This window comes from Sciurus carolinensis, chromosome 15 (genome assembly GCF_902686445.1).
Source record: "Sciurus carolinensis chromosome 15, mSciCar1.2, whole genome shotgun sequence".
Classification (NCBI taxonomy): domain Eukaryota; kingdom Metazoa; phylum Chordata; class Mammalia; order Rodentia; family Sciuridae; genus Sciurus; species Sciurus carolinensis.
Genome location: NC_062227.1, coordinates 6322206 through 6338589, shown reverse-complemented (window position 1 = coordinate 6338589; position 16384 = coordinate 6322206). Strand labels below are relative to the sequence as shown.

The 16384-nt window shown below is 47.7% G+C and overlaps 1 protein-coding gene and 1 non-coding gene across 2 annotated transcripts in view; both read right to left on the bottom strand.

The window, feature by feature from the left end:
* Positions 1–14138, bottom strand: part of Habp4 (hyaluronan binding protein 4) — a 32167-nt gene extending 18029 nt beyond the window's left edge. The window contains exons 1-4 of the mRNA XM_047525919.1: positions 13693–14138; positions 8999–9161; positions 1175–1336; positions 919–987 (exon numbers count right to left, since the gene is read on the bottom strand). Of these exons, the coding sequence (XP_047381875.1) occupies positions 919–987; positions 1175–1336; positions 8999–9161; positions 13693–14038 (740 nt within the window). The 5' untranslated portion in view covers positions 14039–14138. The remainder of the gene's footprint in view (positions 1–918; positions 988–1174; positions 1337–8998; positions 9162–13692) is intronic.
* A 1961-nt stretch (positions 14139–16099) lies between these two features.
* Positions 16100–16174, bottom strand: Trnat-cgu (transfer RNA threonine (anticodon CGU)). Its single transcript has one exon. It is a non-coding gene; the product is annotated as a tRNA-Thr (tRNA).
* Positions 16175–16384: the final 210 nt, after the last annotated feature.

Genomic DNA, 16384 nt, shown 5'->3' with positions numbered 1-16384 from the left:
GTGTCTGGAAAGTTGGCCCAGCAACACTACCCTGCAACGGAGCACCTCCCTCCTCCTCTGCAGACACCAGGATGGCAGGACCAAGCACCCCCCGCACCCCCAGCAAAGCTGGCACAGATCCGAGGCACCACGAGCCTCAAAGAAATGGCTAACATCAGCTTCAGGCGAAACCTGTCATGAAGCTTTGACCAGCAAATGATTTTATAAATCAAGATGCAATATCAAGGATCTACAAGAACTCTGGAAGGTCACAGAAAAATACGGAATATGCAGGAATTTCAAAAGCTGATGAGACATGTATAGATATACCATGCTATGTGCCTGGGGCATCAAAGATGTGGTCATCTGTCACAAACTTGTTTGGCTAAAATGAGATAAAATAACAGACCTTTAAGAGCAGTTTCAAACCTAAATTCAAAACAGTGAACGGGTTTTAGTATATGTGCTGCTGAAACGAGCACAAGTGAACATATTTTAAAAATGACCTCTTGCTGGGCTAGGTGGCTGTCACCTGTCATCCCAGCAGCTCAGGAGGCTGAGGCAGAAGGAGCATGAGTTCAAAGTCAGCCTTGGCAACTTACCAAGGACCTAAGCAACTCAGCAAGACCATGTCTCTAAATAAAATACAAAAAAAGGGCTGGGATGTGGTTAAATAGTTAAGTGCCCCTGAGTTCAAGCCCCAGTATCAAAAAAAAAAAAAAATTAGAAAAAAGGGCTGGGATGTTGCTCAGTGGTTAAGCGTCCCTGGGTTCATGGTTAAGGGTTCTTGGGTTCAATTCCCAGTTCAAAAAAAAAAAGGGGTTTTTGAAAATGAAGTCCTCCTGCACAAGAGGACTTCATTTGCAAAAAAAAAGCAAATAAAGATGCAGAGGTGCCACTGAACGGAGGCTCCCGAGGACACACACATTTGCAACTTACCTTGTATCTCTACCGGATCCCCAGGTGCGAACGCCACCTCCACCTGTGCTGTCTTCAGTTCTGAGAGCTCTAGAGAAAGAAAGAATATTCCCTAAGCTGGAAGCTGGTCTCGTAGAAGACTAAAGATGTCCAGGATCAGCTTCTCACAAGAATTAACAGAACGTCCACTAAATATCAACACATGACACCTCTACACACACTCGTGCTATGTGCTGCCAAAAGCCGTACGTGGAAAGGGCATCACAAGGAGACTTACGTCTTGTCGTTCCCGGCGTATCTTTCAAAGTCTCGTTTCCCTCTCGGGTCAAAGGTGTCGACAGCTCTGCTCCCAGAACTGCCTCTGCCTCTGCCGCGCATGCCCCCTCTTGGGCCTCCACGTCCTCTCGGAGGTCTGTCTCGATCAAACCTGTCAACTGGTCTAGGAAGAGGGGCTTTAATAAGGCGTGGTGAACTGGACTAAAGGCCCAAGACCTGTTTGAGAAAAAAACTGCACAAGGACATGGTGGCTGCAGTGCCCTGGGAAGAGGGCGGCCGGCGAGGTCCACCAGCCTTCACTGCACCCACCCGGCACCCTGCGCGTGGCACCCGCGGTGGCTCGGCTCTCAAGGCCACCAGAGACCCGACAGAGTAGGTAGGTGTGGCTCACGGTCAAGGTCTGGCAGAGCTGCTAAGTGGGGTCAGTGCCCATCCTGGACAGGCCTTGAACTAATCTGGCCTGGCCTCCTCTCCACTCGGGCTCTGGTTTCCTCCTTTACAATTGGGGATGGTCGCTAAGGAAACCCCTAGGCTCATTCCTGGCCCAGTGCTAACCTTTGCTCATCCGGAGTGTTTAAAAGAAATGGCTCAATCAAATCATGAAATCACTGTCGCCACCTCTCCCCACCACACAGCCAGCTGGTGAGGTCTGGGATTGACGACACTGACCTGCCACAACCTGCCTGCCACCCTGTGCTCTTCATTAACTTCCAAGGACAGTGGAGACCTGTTTGCTAGCCGCCTCTGGATTCCCTCTCCCAACCTGGCCTTAAAAGCGCCATCTCTTAGTGCAACACCCACGTGTGGCACCAAGTCCTTGGTGCTCCTCAGTCCCCCGCCCCACTGTGGGGACGCACCCCGCCCTGGCAGAACCACTGGGGCGCCACCGAGCCGGGCCCTGGCCTTTTGGCTCGGCTGCGTCAGCATGCCCAGCTCCCTCCCCGCCCACGTCCTCCTCCTCCTCCTCTGATGCCACCTGGCCTGTCTCACATGGGCCTCCCCAACCCCAGGCCACGAAGCCAGTCACCTCCTGGACATCTCCAGGCCCAGGTGGGACAAGAGCAGTGCTGACCCTGGCGCCGGCTCTGGTCCCTGACACAAGGTCAGAGAAGCCATGCCACTCCTCCTGCGCCCAGCCCCACCTCCCGCTCCAGCCCCAAGGGCACCCCACCCCTCCGCCACCAGACTCGCTCCCCTAGGAAAGGACCACGTCTTGTTTGTTGCTAGAACCCTCGTTTAGTACAGTAGGTTTTTAAATTTTTTTTAGACATATATACTTGTTAGTTGGCAACGGGCCTTTGTTTATTTACATGCGGTGCTGAGAATCAAACCCAGTACCGCGCACGTGCTAGGCAAGCACTCTGCCACCGAGCCATAATCCCAGCCCAAAATATTTTTGTTTTTATTAAATGTGAAGTCTTTTTTAAAATTATTTTTAAAAATATTTTTATATAGCTTTGTATTTGTTCTTTTTAGCTACACATGCTGGTGGAGTGTATTGTGACATATCATACATACGTGGAGTGTGACTTATCCTAATTAGGATCCCGTTCTTGTGGTTGTACGTGATGTGGAGTTTCGCTGGTTGTGTATGATATATGAACCTAGGAAAGTTAGGTCTGATTCATTCCACGGTCCTTCCCATTCCCATCCCCCCAAGCTTTAAAATTTAATTAGGATTTTAAAAACATTTAAAGCAACAATAAACTACTTGTCCTGGCATCAAGAAACCCACTGGCATTAGTCACTTAAATACCTCCACTAGAAGCCTACTTTTATGGATAAAATATTATATTAACAAGCCACTACAGCCCAGTGCGGTGGCCCACACCTGTAAGCCCAGTGGCTCAGCAGGCTGAGGCAGGAGGATCTTAAGATCAAAGCTAGCTAGCCTCAGCAACTGAGCAAGACCCTGTCTCAAAAAAGTAAATAAATAAAAAGGGCTGGGGATGTGGCTCAGGGGTTAAGCAGCCCTGGGTTCCATCCATCTACCAAAAATATAAAAAGCCACTATACCGTAGTGCGTAAAATAAACAAAACTCACAATTCTCCTTACTCAGGAAGATGAAGTAACACAGAAGGAGCAACGGTCACTTTTATGCCAGTCTCTCAAAAGAAACTGGAGCCTATGCAAACTTTCCAAGTTGGCTTCTGTGTCTCCACCTCCCTCAACCCAAGCCAAACTCTTCAATAGAAATCTTTGTAAAACCTGCGCCTAAACCACAGTCAGTATCAAACGGAGGGTGCTGGGTTGGGGAGATAGCTCAGTTGGTAGAGTGCTTGCCTTGCAAGCATGAGGCCCTGGGTTCAATCCCCAACACCGCCAAAAAAAAAAAAAAAAAAGAAGGGTTCTAAAACAGTAAATAACAAAAGGAAAGTAAAAGTAAACTCTTAGCTGGGAAGTGCAACAAGTCAATAAAAAGAAAATCCTTTAGAGTAAGAGTGATTGAGCCAGGCGCAGTGGTGCACGCTTGTCATCTCAGCCACCTGGAGGCTGAGGTAGGAGGATCCAGAGTTCAAAGCCAGCCTCACCAACTTAGGTAGCCCAAAGCAACTCAGCAAGACCCTGTCTCTAAATAAAATAAAGAAGGGCTGGGGATGTGGCTCAGTGGTTGAGCGCCCTGGGTTCAATCCCTGGTACAAAAAAAAAAAAAAAAAAAAGTGATTGAAATCAAGGCTAAAAACATAAAAACAGCCCTGCATGTTCTGGAACACTTTAATCCTTGAAACCATTTTTTTTTTTCCTTTATTCTGCAGACTTCCTGGTTCCCCAATTAAACATATTCCTGATCACTTCTTTGTAATCCCTTCATTACAAAATGTATCTTCATTTATCTTAAAAGGTTGGTGAGGACTGAGTAATCCTAGGCTGCGCTTAGCAAGTTTTATTTGTGACAAACTCACAGGCAAAAAGAATAAAACTAACGCAGCCAAGGTTTACTGCTGTGTTCACCTCTAACTCACTCTTCTGTGACAACCCCAGAGCTGAGGTTTGCATCTGGTGTCCCCCAGAGGCCCATGGATTAAAGGCTTGGTCCCCAGCAAGAAGTGCTACTGGGAGGTGGTGGAAACTAAAAGATGGGGCCTGGTGGGAGGTTTTAGGCCATGGGATGTACCCTTGAAGGGAACCGTGGACCCTGCTCTCTTCCTCTTTCTCTCTTTCATCTGGCTATGAGATGCATGGGCTGCTTCTGTCATGTATCTCTGCCATGTGCTACCTCATCACAGGTCTGAAAGCAACAGGGCCACTCATTCAAAGCTACAAGTTCAAAATAAACCTTTCATCATTTTAAGTCGATTATCTCAGTTATTTTGTTACAGTAAGGGAAAGCTGGTCAACATACCTAATGAGACATGAGTATCTCTTTCACAGATAAAGAGACTGAAGTTCATAGACTGGGAATGAGAAGTTAGTGTTTAATGGACACAGGGTTTCAGAACGGAAGATGGAAAGGATCTGGGGTTGGGTGCACAACAATCTGAATGTACTTAATGTAACAGAATGGTACACTTGGGTAAATTTCATGGGTATATTGTACCACTTTTTTTTTTTAAAGTTTATTTTGGGGAGAGAGGTAGTTAAATATCTGAGTAAGTGGCTCTTTCATGATTGGAACTGATTTCAAGTGACTAGCAGAAAGGAAGAGCGGAAATCACTCAGACCCATTTCTTAACAGTCTATGTTCTAAGAGTTCAAATAAGTTTCTTTGGAGCCTAAGGGAACATTTCTGCTGCATTAGAAACAATACATTTCGTGGGCCACGTGCTGTAGCTCATCTCAGGCTCTTAGACACGCTGGGAGTCAGCCATGGCACGACTTCCCAGGGGAAACGTGCCGTCTCGGCGGAATAAAACCCACGCCAGCTGTCACCAGCGTGCACCCTGCTGAAATGTGGTCCTGTTTCCTCATCTACAAATCAAGAGGACTGACTGTAGACAGACTTCCAAGACTAGCGAGGTTCTACAATTCTGTCCAATAAACACGTATCACAGGGATTCCAGGGGACACCAGTTTTCAGTATCGAATCAAGAAACCCAACTTTATTACAGTCAAGTTTGGAGAAAGTGCTGAGAACGCTCTCTCAGGTGACTGGTGATGACTGTGACGGACATTTACCAGGACGGTGACTCGTCACTACCAATAGCTCTCCCACCCCACTCCCCAGGTTTTCTTTGTCGTCACACGACGTACCATCGCACCCTGCATGGAAGCATGGGCTGGGTCCTGACTGGACAGGTGACAGTCACCTGAGAGCCTCGCTTTACGACCCGAGTGGGGATCCGGCCTCCAGGACTCCATCGGGAGACTCCTGACACAGCCTCACCGCTCGCTGCTGGGCCTTGTTCATGAAGCAAACACCCGGGAGCCAGGCAAAGGTCCAGTACTAAGGGAAGGACCGTGTCACACATCCAAACCAAGAGCACGTAAGAGCACTGACAGGACGACAGGCTGAGACCACTGACACCATGTCAGGAGGAAGAGACACACAAAATACTCAATGCATATGATTACCATCTTAACATCAAAGTAGATCAATACTTAAAAAAAGCAGCAGGCTGGGGACTCAGCTCAGGGCACAGCACTGGTCTGGCTCGTGCCAGGCCCTGGATTCCATCCCCAGCACCACAGTGGCAGGAAAACGGGCCAAAGTGTTCAGAGTGATCATCTCAGGTGGCAAAACAGGTGGTTTCAATTTTCTTTATAATTTAAATTTTTTTCTGAATGGTCTAAAGTGACTATTATTTTTATTAAAGAGCTTATGAACTTTTATTAAGCAGAAGAATATATTTTAAGAAACCAAGGAAAATATCTTTTCTGATACCACAGGCAGGGCTTATTAAAAAGTTCAAGTTCTGGGGCTGGGGTGGTGGTTCGGTGGCAGAGCTTGCCTAGCACGCGTGAGGCACTGAGTTCGACTCGCAGCACCACATAAAAATAAATAAGTAAAATACAGGTATTGTGTCCATCTATAACTAAAAAAGAATATTTAAAAAAAGATTCAATTTTCCTTGAAAGTAAAATTCCCTAAATATTTCTGGTAGGATGTACAGGAACACACTACTTCCATAACGTTCCTGCCAAAAGCATATAACCTTGTTCCCTGAGAAAGCATCAGACAAAATGAAATTCTGGTAAGTGCTACACAAATAATTAGTGTACAATCTTTAAAAATACAAAATTCATAAAAGACACAGGAAGACTAGGAGCTATACCAGATTAAAGTCGACAACATACAATGTACACTCCCGGACTAGACTCTGAGCCAGAAAGATGTTCTCTCTGGCTAAAAGGATCTCACTAGGAAAACTGGAGAAACTTGAGCAAAGTGAGTAGATTACATAATTTAGGGCATTAGGTAACAGTGCTCACGTATCAATGCTGAGTCTGATAACTATACAGGTGGGGCTTGTTTGTTTTCGCAGTGCTGGGACCAGAGCCCAGGGTCCCACACATGCAGGCAAGTGCTCTACCGCTGAGCCACATCCTCAGCCCCTGTACCATGTTTTTAGGAAATACACATAATTTAGGCACAAAGGGACAATAATACTCCTTTCTCTCAAATGACAAAGGAAAAAAGTATGTGTGTATGCGTGTATATGTGCACAGAGAAAGAATGATAAATGTGGTAAAAGTTAACATTTGAAGACTCTAGATGAAGGGCACATGAAAATTGTATAATTCTTGCAACTTTTCTGTAAATCTAAAATTATTTTATTTTTATATTTTTGTGTACTAAGGATTAAACCCAGTGGTGCTAAACTACATCCCTAGCCCTCTTTTGTATTTTATTTAGAGACAGGGTCTTGCTGAGTTGCTTAGAGCCTCACTAAGTTGCTGAGGCTGTTTTTGCGATCCTCCTGCCTCAGCCTCCTGAGTCACTGGGATTATAGCGTGCACCACCGCGCCTGGCTCTGAAATTATTGTAAAAGAAAAAAAAGAATCCACAATCCCATATCCCACCCTTACCTATGAGTACTATTTCACTTTTAAAAGGCATCTTTTCAGGTCACATGCAAAGATCTACTTTATCCTTTTTCAAGGCTGCATACTCTTGCACTAAAGAGATTTATGCATTTGAACTATAATTTCCTTATTTCCACAGAATACATCTTTGAAGTGAGGGAAAAAAAGCATAAATGTTTCAAAAATTAAGTAGCCCAAGAGATTTTTCATAAACAAGAAGACTGTGGCCATTATACAGCCAATTTGAGTTTATCAGCAAAAATAAAAAGGCCCCAACAAGCCTTTCTGTTACCCTTTCCACATGGTGGCCTCCGCCATCTCCGAGTTCTGCATGTGACCCAGGTGAACAGATGTGAGGAGGCAGCCACCTGCCTGGCCTCTCAGACTGAGTTGCTCTCTGCTGCACTGTTTTTTGGGGGGTAGAAGGGTATTTTTAATAGGCACAAAGTCATATTTCCTTGGTTAAAACCAACGACCAGGATCCTAAATGAAACAGTCAAGGAGCAGAAAGAGTGGGAGCAACAAATAGTCCCTTGACACTGAACTGAACGCTCTTCTAGTCCTCGTTAGTCCTGTTTTAGCCAGCTTCCACATCCATGGGTAATATCAGATCCTGTGTCTGCAGATTCAGCCAGCTCTGATGAGAAGTATCCAGGGAGAGCCGGGTATGGTGGTGGGTGCCTGCAATCCCAGTGGCTGGGGAGGCTGGATTGCGAGTTCAAAGCCAGCCTCAGCAACTTAGGGAGGCCCTAAATGACTCGGCGAGATCTTGTCTCTAAACAACAATAAAAAGGACTGGGGTGTTGCTCAGTGGTTAAGCACCCCTGGGTTCAATAGCCCTGCCAAAAACAATTCAGGGAGAAAGACGCACCTTTCCTGAACGTACAGGTGTTTCCCCTTGTGGTTATTCTCTAAAGAAACACAGCCCAGCGATTTACATTGCATTGAACATTGCAGGCGATCTAGAGGTGCTTCCAAGTATACCAGGGGATGTGTGTAGGTTCTATGCAAATACCACGCCCTTCAATAAAGTGATTTGCCATCTGCAGATTTTGGTGTCCTTGGGGATCCAGGAGCCAATCTCTGGTAGAAACTGAGATGAGCATATTTTCCTTTAAATGTGATTCACCAGTTTTGTGTTTTAACCTAGACTCTGTTACACACTTTAAGCAGCAAGCAAGCACCCACCTTGCCAGTACCAAGCACAAGACATACCTAACTGCCACCTTGGAATAGGTGGGGCTCGGACGGCCTGTGCTGCCATTACTCAGGAATGACGTAAGAACGCACCAGCCTGAGACCTTCTTCCCTATCAGAGATCAGAGCACTCTGAGAAGATACGTGAGCCAGGTCAGTATTCCCTATCGTATTAGGTTTTCCTTCAAACTTTGTCATGACAGCCTGTTGACCTGACCAGGGAGCTAGGAATTTGCTTAAATCTGTTTAAGAGGATGATTTCGTAATGCTAAATCAAAACCATAATTATATCCCTAGCTCAAAAGCAGCTCCCTAGTCTAGAACTTGAAAAGAAATCTTCACCCATTCCACACACTCCCACGTCATTTTATAAGTGTTTTTCATAGTTACCAAAAACAATTTTGGGGGGTGGGCCCGGGGCCTCACTCATGCTACCCGAGCTCCCTCCCCAGCCAACCATCACTTTTAATTGGCCAGTCATTTCCTGAACCAAGATGTAAGGTCATCTGTGAGGTAAGTGGGAGATCCCCACGGGTCACCTAAAGTCTGTGATTTGCTTCTTGCACTGGCCAAATGTTCCAAGGGCAGCCACCACAGACAGCCCAAGGGCTGGGCACCCCTGAACTCCCCGCCCGCCCCATCTCAGGGGACCGAGGTACGTACTTTTCATCTGTAAACTTCTCGGCTGTGAAGTCCGCCTGCCTCTCGTTCTCGTAGGGTCGATACTCCCTGTAGGGCCTCCGCTCTGCTCTGTCAAGTGTCACCTCTGTCCCCCGGCTGTCGTTCCATCCCAGCGGCTCCCCTCTTCTTGGAGTCCGCTTCTGGCCTGCCGGCAGAAGATCAAAGCACAGGCTGGAACAGGGTCCCCACCACAGCCCCGCGCGACACCTTGGCCGCCTCCCACCTTCCTGGCAATCAAGGTCACTGGAAAACCCAGCAAGTCTGGGAAACTTCTAAGAAGAAAAGAGGTGCTGACGCCAACACAGCCTCGAGTCGGGCGGGCCAAGTGTCCACTGAGCCACAGCCCAGCCCTTGTTATTCTTTGAGACGGGGTCCTGCTCAGGTGGCCCGTCATCCTCAGACTTGTGATTCTCCCGCCTCGGCCTCCCTGCCGGGTGGCATTGCAGAAGTGCACCTCTGCACCTGCAGAGTCTACCACTGCTCAATAAAACTACTACGGATCGTGAAAGTCCAAGATAAATAAACCAGACTGGCTGCCTTAAGTCACAGGCACCTCGCAGCAGCTCTGCGACAGCGAGTAAACCACGTTCCACAAGAGCACCTCTACCAAAACACGGTCACAAGCGCCCCCGCCCCCAACACTAAAGGATCGAGGGACTGCACTCCAGGCCGTCCTCTCAGAATGCCAACTGCACGTGAGTCACGGCTACTAAGACTTCCATTTCCACACGTTGTAGTGTTTTTAAAATACAAGCAGGTTTTTCTGCTTCGATGCGATTTACAGATTTGCCATTGCAGCCCTCGAGCATGAGCCCACCTGACATTTCCCACTCACTCAAGAGCCTAGAGTTCTCAGGGGGCAACCCTTCTGGCCACTGAAAAGTCCAGCCCCAGCTGGGGCAGGGACAGGGTGCTGGGGCCGCTCTAGCCTTCTCTTCTCTCCCCTCTCCGTTTTTTACCCTCCTCTAGTTTTGATGCTTTAAAATGTTTAACCAAAGTTTTGTTTGGAGCCACCTCCACCTAATACCTGGTAAACATGTTGTGGAGAACTTTGTCACATCCTCAGTCACCTTCCAGAATGTTCATCCACTCTGGCACACGTTCGGAAGGTCTTCCCTCAAACATGATGTATGATTTTTATTATGGTGACTTCGATTTTTCTTGGTAGAAATTACTCTTCACATTGATTCTATAGCTATTAAATATTATTCAATGGGTATATTTTTAACTGAATCCCCATCCCACTAGATACACACTCTAACTCTTGAGAAATAAATGCATACACATATTTTTGCATTTTCTACTAACAACGTAAATTTTAGGGTCTAGACACAAGTAAATATTATCTGGTCTTATTTAATGATGTCTGTGACATCATTAACATAAAGCTGTACGACATATTTTTTTTTTGGTGCCAGGGATTGAACCCAGGGGTGCTTAACCTCTGAGCTACATCCCCAGCTACCGCTCTCCACTCCCGATTTTTAAAAATTTTATTTAGAGATAGGGTCTCACGAGTTGCTTAGAGCCTCAGTAAGTTGCTGAGGCTGGCACTGAACTCATGATCCTCCTGCCTCAGCCTCCCAGCAGGGCACAACTTACTACTTTTAACATATTTTTTTAAGTGTGAAAAATTGCATGATAGATCTAAGTCCAGTAGGTTCTGGTTTCAACATCCCATAACTAGAAATATTTGAATCCAATCTGCATCCTATAGTGAGGTCACAATCTAAGTTTCTGACGTGGTTAGGATACGGGAAAGATGCTATCATAAAAAGAGCATTATGTGTACTGCAGAAACATAAATTACCAACAGATCAATTTTAGAAGGTGTTTGAAATATAAGGGAGAAAATGTCATTATGACATTTTGTAAATTGTAAATTGAAAAGGTCTATCCAGAGCCCAACAGTCAGCAGCACACGTGTCAACAGCAATACTTTCCAATACTTTCCCCTCGTAATTGTTTTACAGTAACTTCAGATTCCCTGTTTGTAACCTATAGTTAAAAAAAGAAGAAAACCAACCTTAAATGTCTCCCATTCAACTACAGAAACATGTTGGTGTTTATTGCACCTACTTTCTGCTTCCTCTAAGTTATTTTTTAACTATCAATAAAATTTGGACTCTGCCATTCAAAACTTAAAATATGACTTTTATTGCACACTTTATGATAGTTTCTTCTGTTTCTGTATATAAATTGAAAACTGTTCAATACAATTGGCTACTTAATAGGATAGGATAATTTACCAACACCATGAAAACATTTAATTCTCCCTCCAGAATGCAAAGAGGAAAAGATAATCAGCAACAATTTCTTTTTCCCTACAACTTAGTTCCAAGGGATCAAGACTGCAACTGCACCTCGCTGGTCTTCTATGCTGGATCAGCAGCTCCGCGTAGGTACTGCAAACACTGCAATTCACCAGCCCTTTCCAATAAAAGGCTGGCACATGCACTTTGATTACTTATGTAAACCCAAGCCCACAGAAGAAACAGACTACAGTGAAATTTACATTAAGATTTACTATAAACTTGAGCTTTGGCTCAAAGACCAGTTTTGAAAGGCTAGAAAAGCAAAGTTTAAACAGCCTCTTATAAGTCAAGAACAAATTTACTGGGCAAGGTTCAGTCCGAGGATTTATCCATATTGCTAGGCAGTTCAGGACATTAAAACCCAATGTTTCTGTAGGGAAAAATCTTATGATTTCCACGGTTTTTTAGATTAATAAATGTTTCTATTATATGTCAAACACGTCTGATATTTATACTAAGCATTCTCCTATAACAAACAATATTAAAATGTTGAGCATTTAATCTCAGTCCCTATCCAATAATCAAACCCTGAGAGCGGCTCTCTAACACCCCTTACAAATTCAGTACAGTAACTACATAAGTGGAAATTAATGAGATGTTCGCTCCTGAAATTACATACATTTGAAAAATACCTACCATGACAAAATTCCTTTCTAACCACAAGATCAACTAAAGATCTTTAATAAAGAGCTCAAAAGCCAGATTGCTTAGACTGTGAACAACCGACAGGGAAAAAAGCTATAAGTGTGCGTACTAGATTACAATGTCAAGTGAAAGAAGTAGGTTGCAACCCAGTTTCTATCATTTAAGTTTAGAAAAATATAGAAATAACACTGTACATTTCTGCACATAAATTTATGCATATAAATGCACAGTACTAACAGTAGGAAAAATTGGGTTTCACTTGATCTCATACATTTTGAGACTTGAAATTTTTCACAACAAAAATAATTTTTAACTTTAACAAGGCTAAAAATCAATATATACTAGCTGCAGTTTCACATTTCTAAAGGACAGTATATTTTTATGGTTAAAAGATGAGGAAAAGCATAGCCTTCCTTAATTCTTTTATTTCTACGAAACTAAATAAATTTGAGAAAACACAAGAGCATAATACAAAATGTACAGTATATCTGGTCTCACTGTTTTTTTTTTACTTTTTTTTTTTTTTTAGTTGTTGATGAACCTTTATTTTATTCATTTCTTTACAAGCAGTGCTGAGAATCGAATCCAGGGCCTCACATATGCAAGGCAAGTGCTCTACCACTGAGCCACAATCTCAGTTCGAACTCACTGTTTTAACGGGGTCGGACACTGAACTATCCAACAGCATTTTTTTTTACAACTTTCAACATCCTTACTGTAGAGACTTGATGATGCTCAAGCAACGTTTCTGGACTGGACTTAAACATCACCCAGTTGCAAGCTCGAAGACAGTACTTAAACCAGGGGTGTTCTCTCTGGGTTGGAATGCACAATTTTTATCAAGAACGTGCCAATAAAGCTGACTTTAATATGCTGCCAAACACTGGCGGGAGTGGTCAGACCTTAATACTCTTTGCGCACACCGCAGGCCCACTACCTTATTTCAGGGACACTGAGGACAGACAGGTGGAGGAGAACCCTGGCGCAGTCCAGGTCAGAGACCTGGCTCTGAAGCAGCCTCCTGGTTGCAGACAGCACCGGCCGGGCTGCACGGGCCGTTCTTGTCATCCAGGGAGGAACCTGCATGTTCTGATGGGAAATGTGAAATGCGCTTTCTCAAAGCAGCCTCGAGTCAATCACAAGTTACACGTCCCATCAACACTCGCTGCGGCACTGGAAGACGACACCGGTGGTACTGGAAGCCACCGCATGGGGCTGGGAGAGGGCGCAGAGCGCGCGAGGGCCGGGCCCCGCCGCAGCCCGCCACTGTCGCCCGGGGCCCCTCGTCACAGAGCCCGAGCCCGGCCACCGCGCGGCTCCCGTTCCATCCACTAGCCGGCGGCGCCCCCTCCTTCCCATCGCGCTTCCCCGCCGCCTCCCGACCCGCATCCCGCAGCGGCTGGGCGGAGGCAGGCGGTCCTGCGGGCTCCAGGCTCGGGAGCCCCTGGCAGGCGACCGGTTTTCTCCCTATACGCGCCCTAGCAACTTGGCCGGACTCTGCAGGCCCAGCTGCAGGGTCCTGAGACCCTCTCTCCTGCAGCGTCCGGAGCGCAGGACGGACGTGACCCCGAGTCCCCGAGCCTGCCGCGGCCCCGGGACCCTCACACGCGCCCAGCTCCGTCCGAGTCCCTTCCCCAAGGACCCCGTGTCGCAGCGGGGCGATGACCCCTCACTCTCCTTCCCTCCCTCGGGCGCCGGGCCCGGCGGGACGCCTACCGGGCGGCTGCGGGCCACCTCCGGGACTGTCCGGCGGCGCCCCAGCGAGGCTCTTGCGCTCCTTCTGCGACTCCCTGCGGCCGCCCGCGCCGGGCCTGTGACTCGAGGCCCCGGCCGGGCTCTTGCCCCCGCGGCCACCGGCCGCCGCCGCCGCCGCCGCCTCGTCGCGCTTCCTGCGCTGCAGCTGCTGCTGGCGCCGGCGCTCGGCCTCGCGCAGGATGTCGAACGGGTCCGACTCGTCGTCCAGCAGCTGATGGAAACGGTTGGCCACGACGCAGCCGAAGCTCTCTTGCATCGCGGCGCCGGCGGCGGCCGCAGCCACAGGGCTCCCCAGGGCGCCCTTCATGCCGCCGCGGCACTGCGGCCCGCCGCGGGCAGCCCACGCGCGCGAGTCTCAGCGAAGCCGGCGGCGAGGACCCATCCCGCTGCTGCCACCGCCCTCCCTGCCCTGCCCTACCCTACCCGTCCCGGCCCGGCCCTCCCGGCCCCCGCCCGCGTTGCCGCGGCCGCCGCGGCCCGCCCCGCCCCGCCGCCCTTCGACAGCCAATCAGCGCGCTCAGACACGCCCCCTTCCCTAGTCGGCGCGTCCGGATGTCCAATCACCGGCCGGCAGCTGTCGCGTCACGCGACCTCTATGTCCCTCCCTCTCAGATACGGAAGGGGGCGGAGCCATGGGCGGGGCTACTTGGGGAGACGGGTAGCTGCGGTCCTGGAGACTCCGGCGCCGAGGTTGGTCGCAGCTGCGTGTGGTCCCTCCGGGCCTGGGTCCATGTTCATTATCAGCCAGACTTCTCTGAAGGTTTAATATGCCTGTAACCGTTCAACAGCTACACATTGAATTCTCACTGTGTACCAGGTATTGTGGTGGAGGAGATCCTAGCTCCGTGTTGTCACGGACCTTCGACTGCAGACAGAAAAAGTGCGCTAAAGAGAAGGCAGAGTTCTTTACTAGCTGTGGCGCAGGAAGCCTGGAAAGGCTTCCTTAGGAAGTGACGGTTAAGCTGAGAGTGACAGTGAAGGGGCAGGAGGAAGACAAGTACAGATGGCTGGAGGAGCGAAGGAGCACAGCCCGTGCCAGCTCGAAGAAACTCGAAGGCGAAGAGGTGGGGGAGGGCCTTGTTGTGCTCTATTGTAGGAGCCGTGGGAAGCAAGTTTTCAGCAGGAGCCGATTTGCGTTTGAAAAGGCCTCTCTAGCTGTATTGTGTAGGAATCCCATTGGAGGAAGGGGTCAAAATGGGCAGGGAGACTGAGACCAAGCAGAAGATTGTTGCTGAAGTCCAGGGAAGAACCGACGAGGATAACTTGGACTAGGGCGATGGCAGTGGAAACGAAGGGACTGAATGGATCCGAGAGCTGTCTGGGAGGTTCCATCAGCTGGACTTGTCGCGCGCCTCCGTTATGTGGGCGATGCAGAAGGAAGGGGTTATGAGGGTTGTTTTTCTGACTTGGGCCCTGGAATGGAAGTGCTTGTCACAAAGAAATGGAAAACTGGAAGAGACCCCTTTGATGAGAATCATGAGTTCAGTCTTGGACGTGTTGAGGTTTGGATTTGGGATTTTGTGTGTGTTGTATTAAGGCCTGGCGCTCAGAGAATGCTGAATTGGACTTTCTCCAGGAAATACTGCCCAGGCACAGGTGGAGATCCTTTTGGCTGCTCGTCCTGCAGCCATTCTCTCCCTCTTATTTTCTAGTTTGTTCAGGTATCAAGTGGCTGTAGGCCCCAGGGGAAGTGGGGCCCCTTCCATCCTGATCTTGATTAATCTTAAATCATTCATTGTAATTCCATTCCCCTGCCAGTGATTGCTGAGAAATAGTCGGTGTCTCAAATCTGGCAAAACAGATGGGAGGGGACGTGTTCTGGTAAACTTTTTCTTGCACCTAAATAGGGATTAAGAAAGAAACCCTAGGTGGTGCACACCTGTAATCCCAGCGCCTCAAGAGGCAGACAGGAGGATCCCAAGTTCCAGGCCAATCTCAGCAGTTTAGCAAGGCCCTGAGCAATTTATGGAGACCCTGTTTCAAAATAAAAAATTAAAAGGGCTAGGGACATAACTCAGTGGTAAAGTGGCCCCGAGTTCAATCCCAAGTACCAAAAACCACAACAACAAAAAAAGAATCTCTCCCACTCTCCCCTACTTCTGTGCTTTGGTCCTTACTAAATGAGGAGGGCAAGTGCTTGGAGTTATTTGCTGCCCCTTCTTATGACAATAAGGATGGAGAAAACCTAGAACCTTGACATTGTTGAGCCACTGCCTTAGCTCACTCAGGAACCCCCCTACCTCAGGTTTATTATTATGTAAGATGTTCAGTGCCTGTACTGTTGACCTTACACTGAGTTGTGTTTGTTTCTGGTATCCCAAAACAGCCGGTTAGAGCATCTTGCTCTGGCGCTTCATGACCATTTTTTTGGGGGGGTGCTGGGGATCGAACCCAGGGCCTTGTGCTTACGAGGCAAGCACTCTACCGACTGAGCTATCTCCCCAACCCCTTCATGACCATTTTTGACATACCTTCAACAGCAAATGAAAAAGGAATTTTTAATCCTAAATGTTGAAAGTCTGTTTTATTCACTTATTCAGCTTTCATTCCTGAGGAAGTCCAGGACGATTTCTTATCTCATTCGTTGCAATTTATATTCTCAGGGCTTTGCATTCTGGCAGCTATACAGTAGGTGCTCAGTAAATGTATGTTG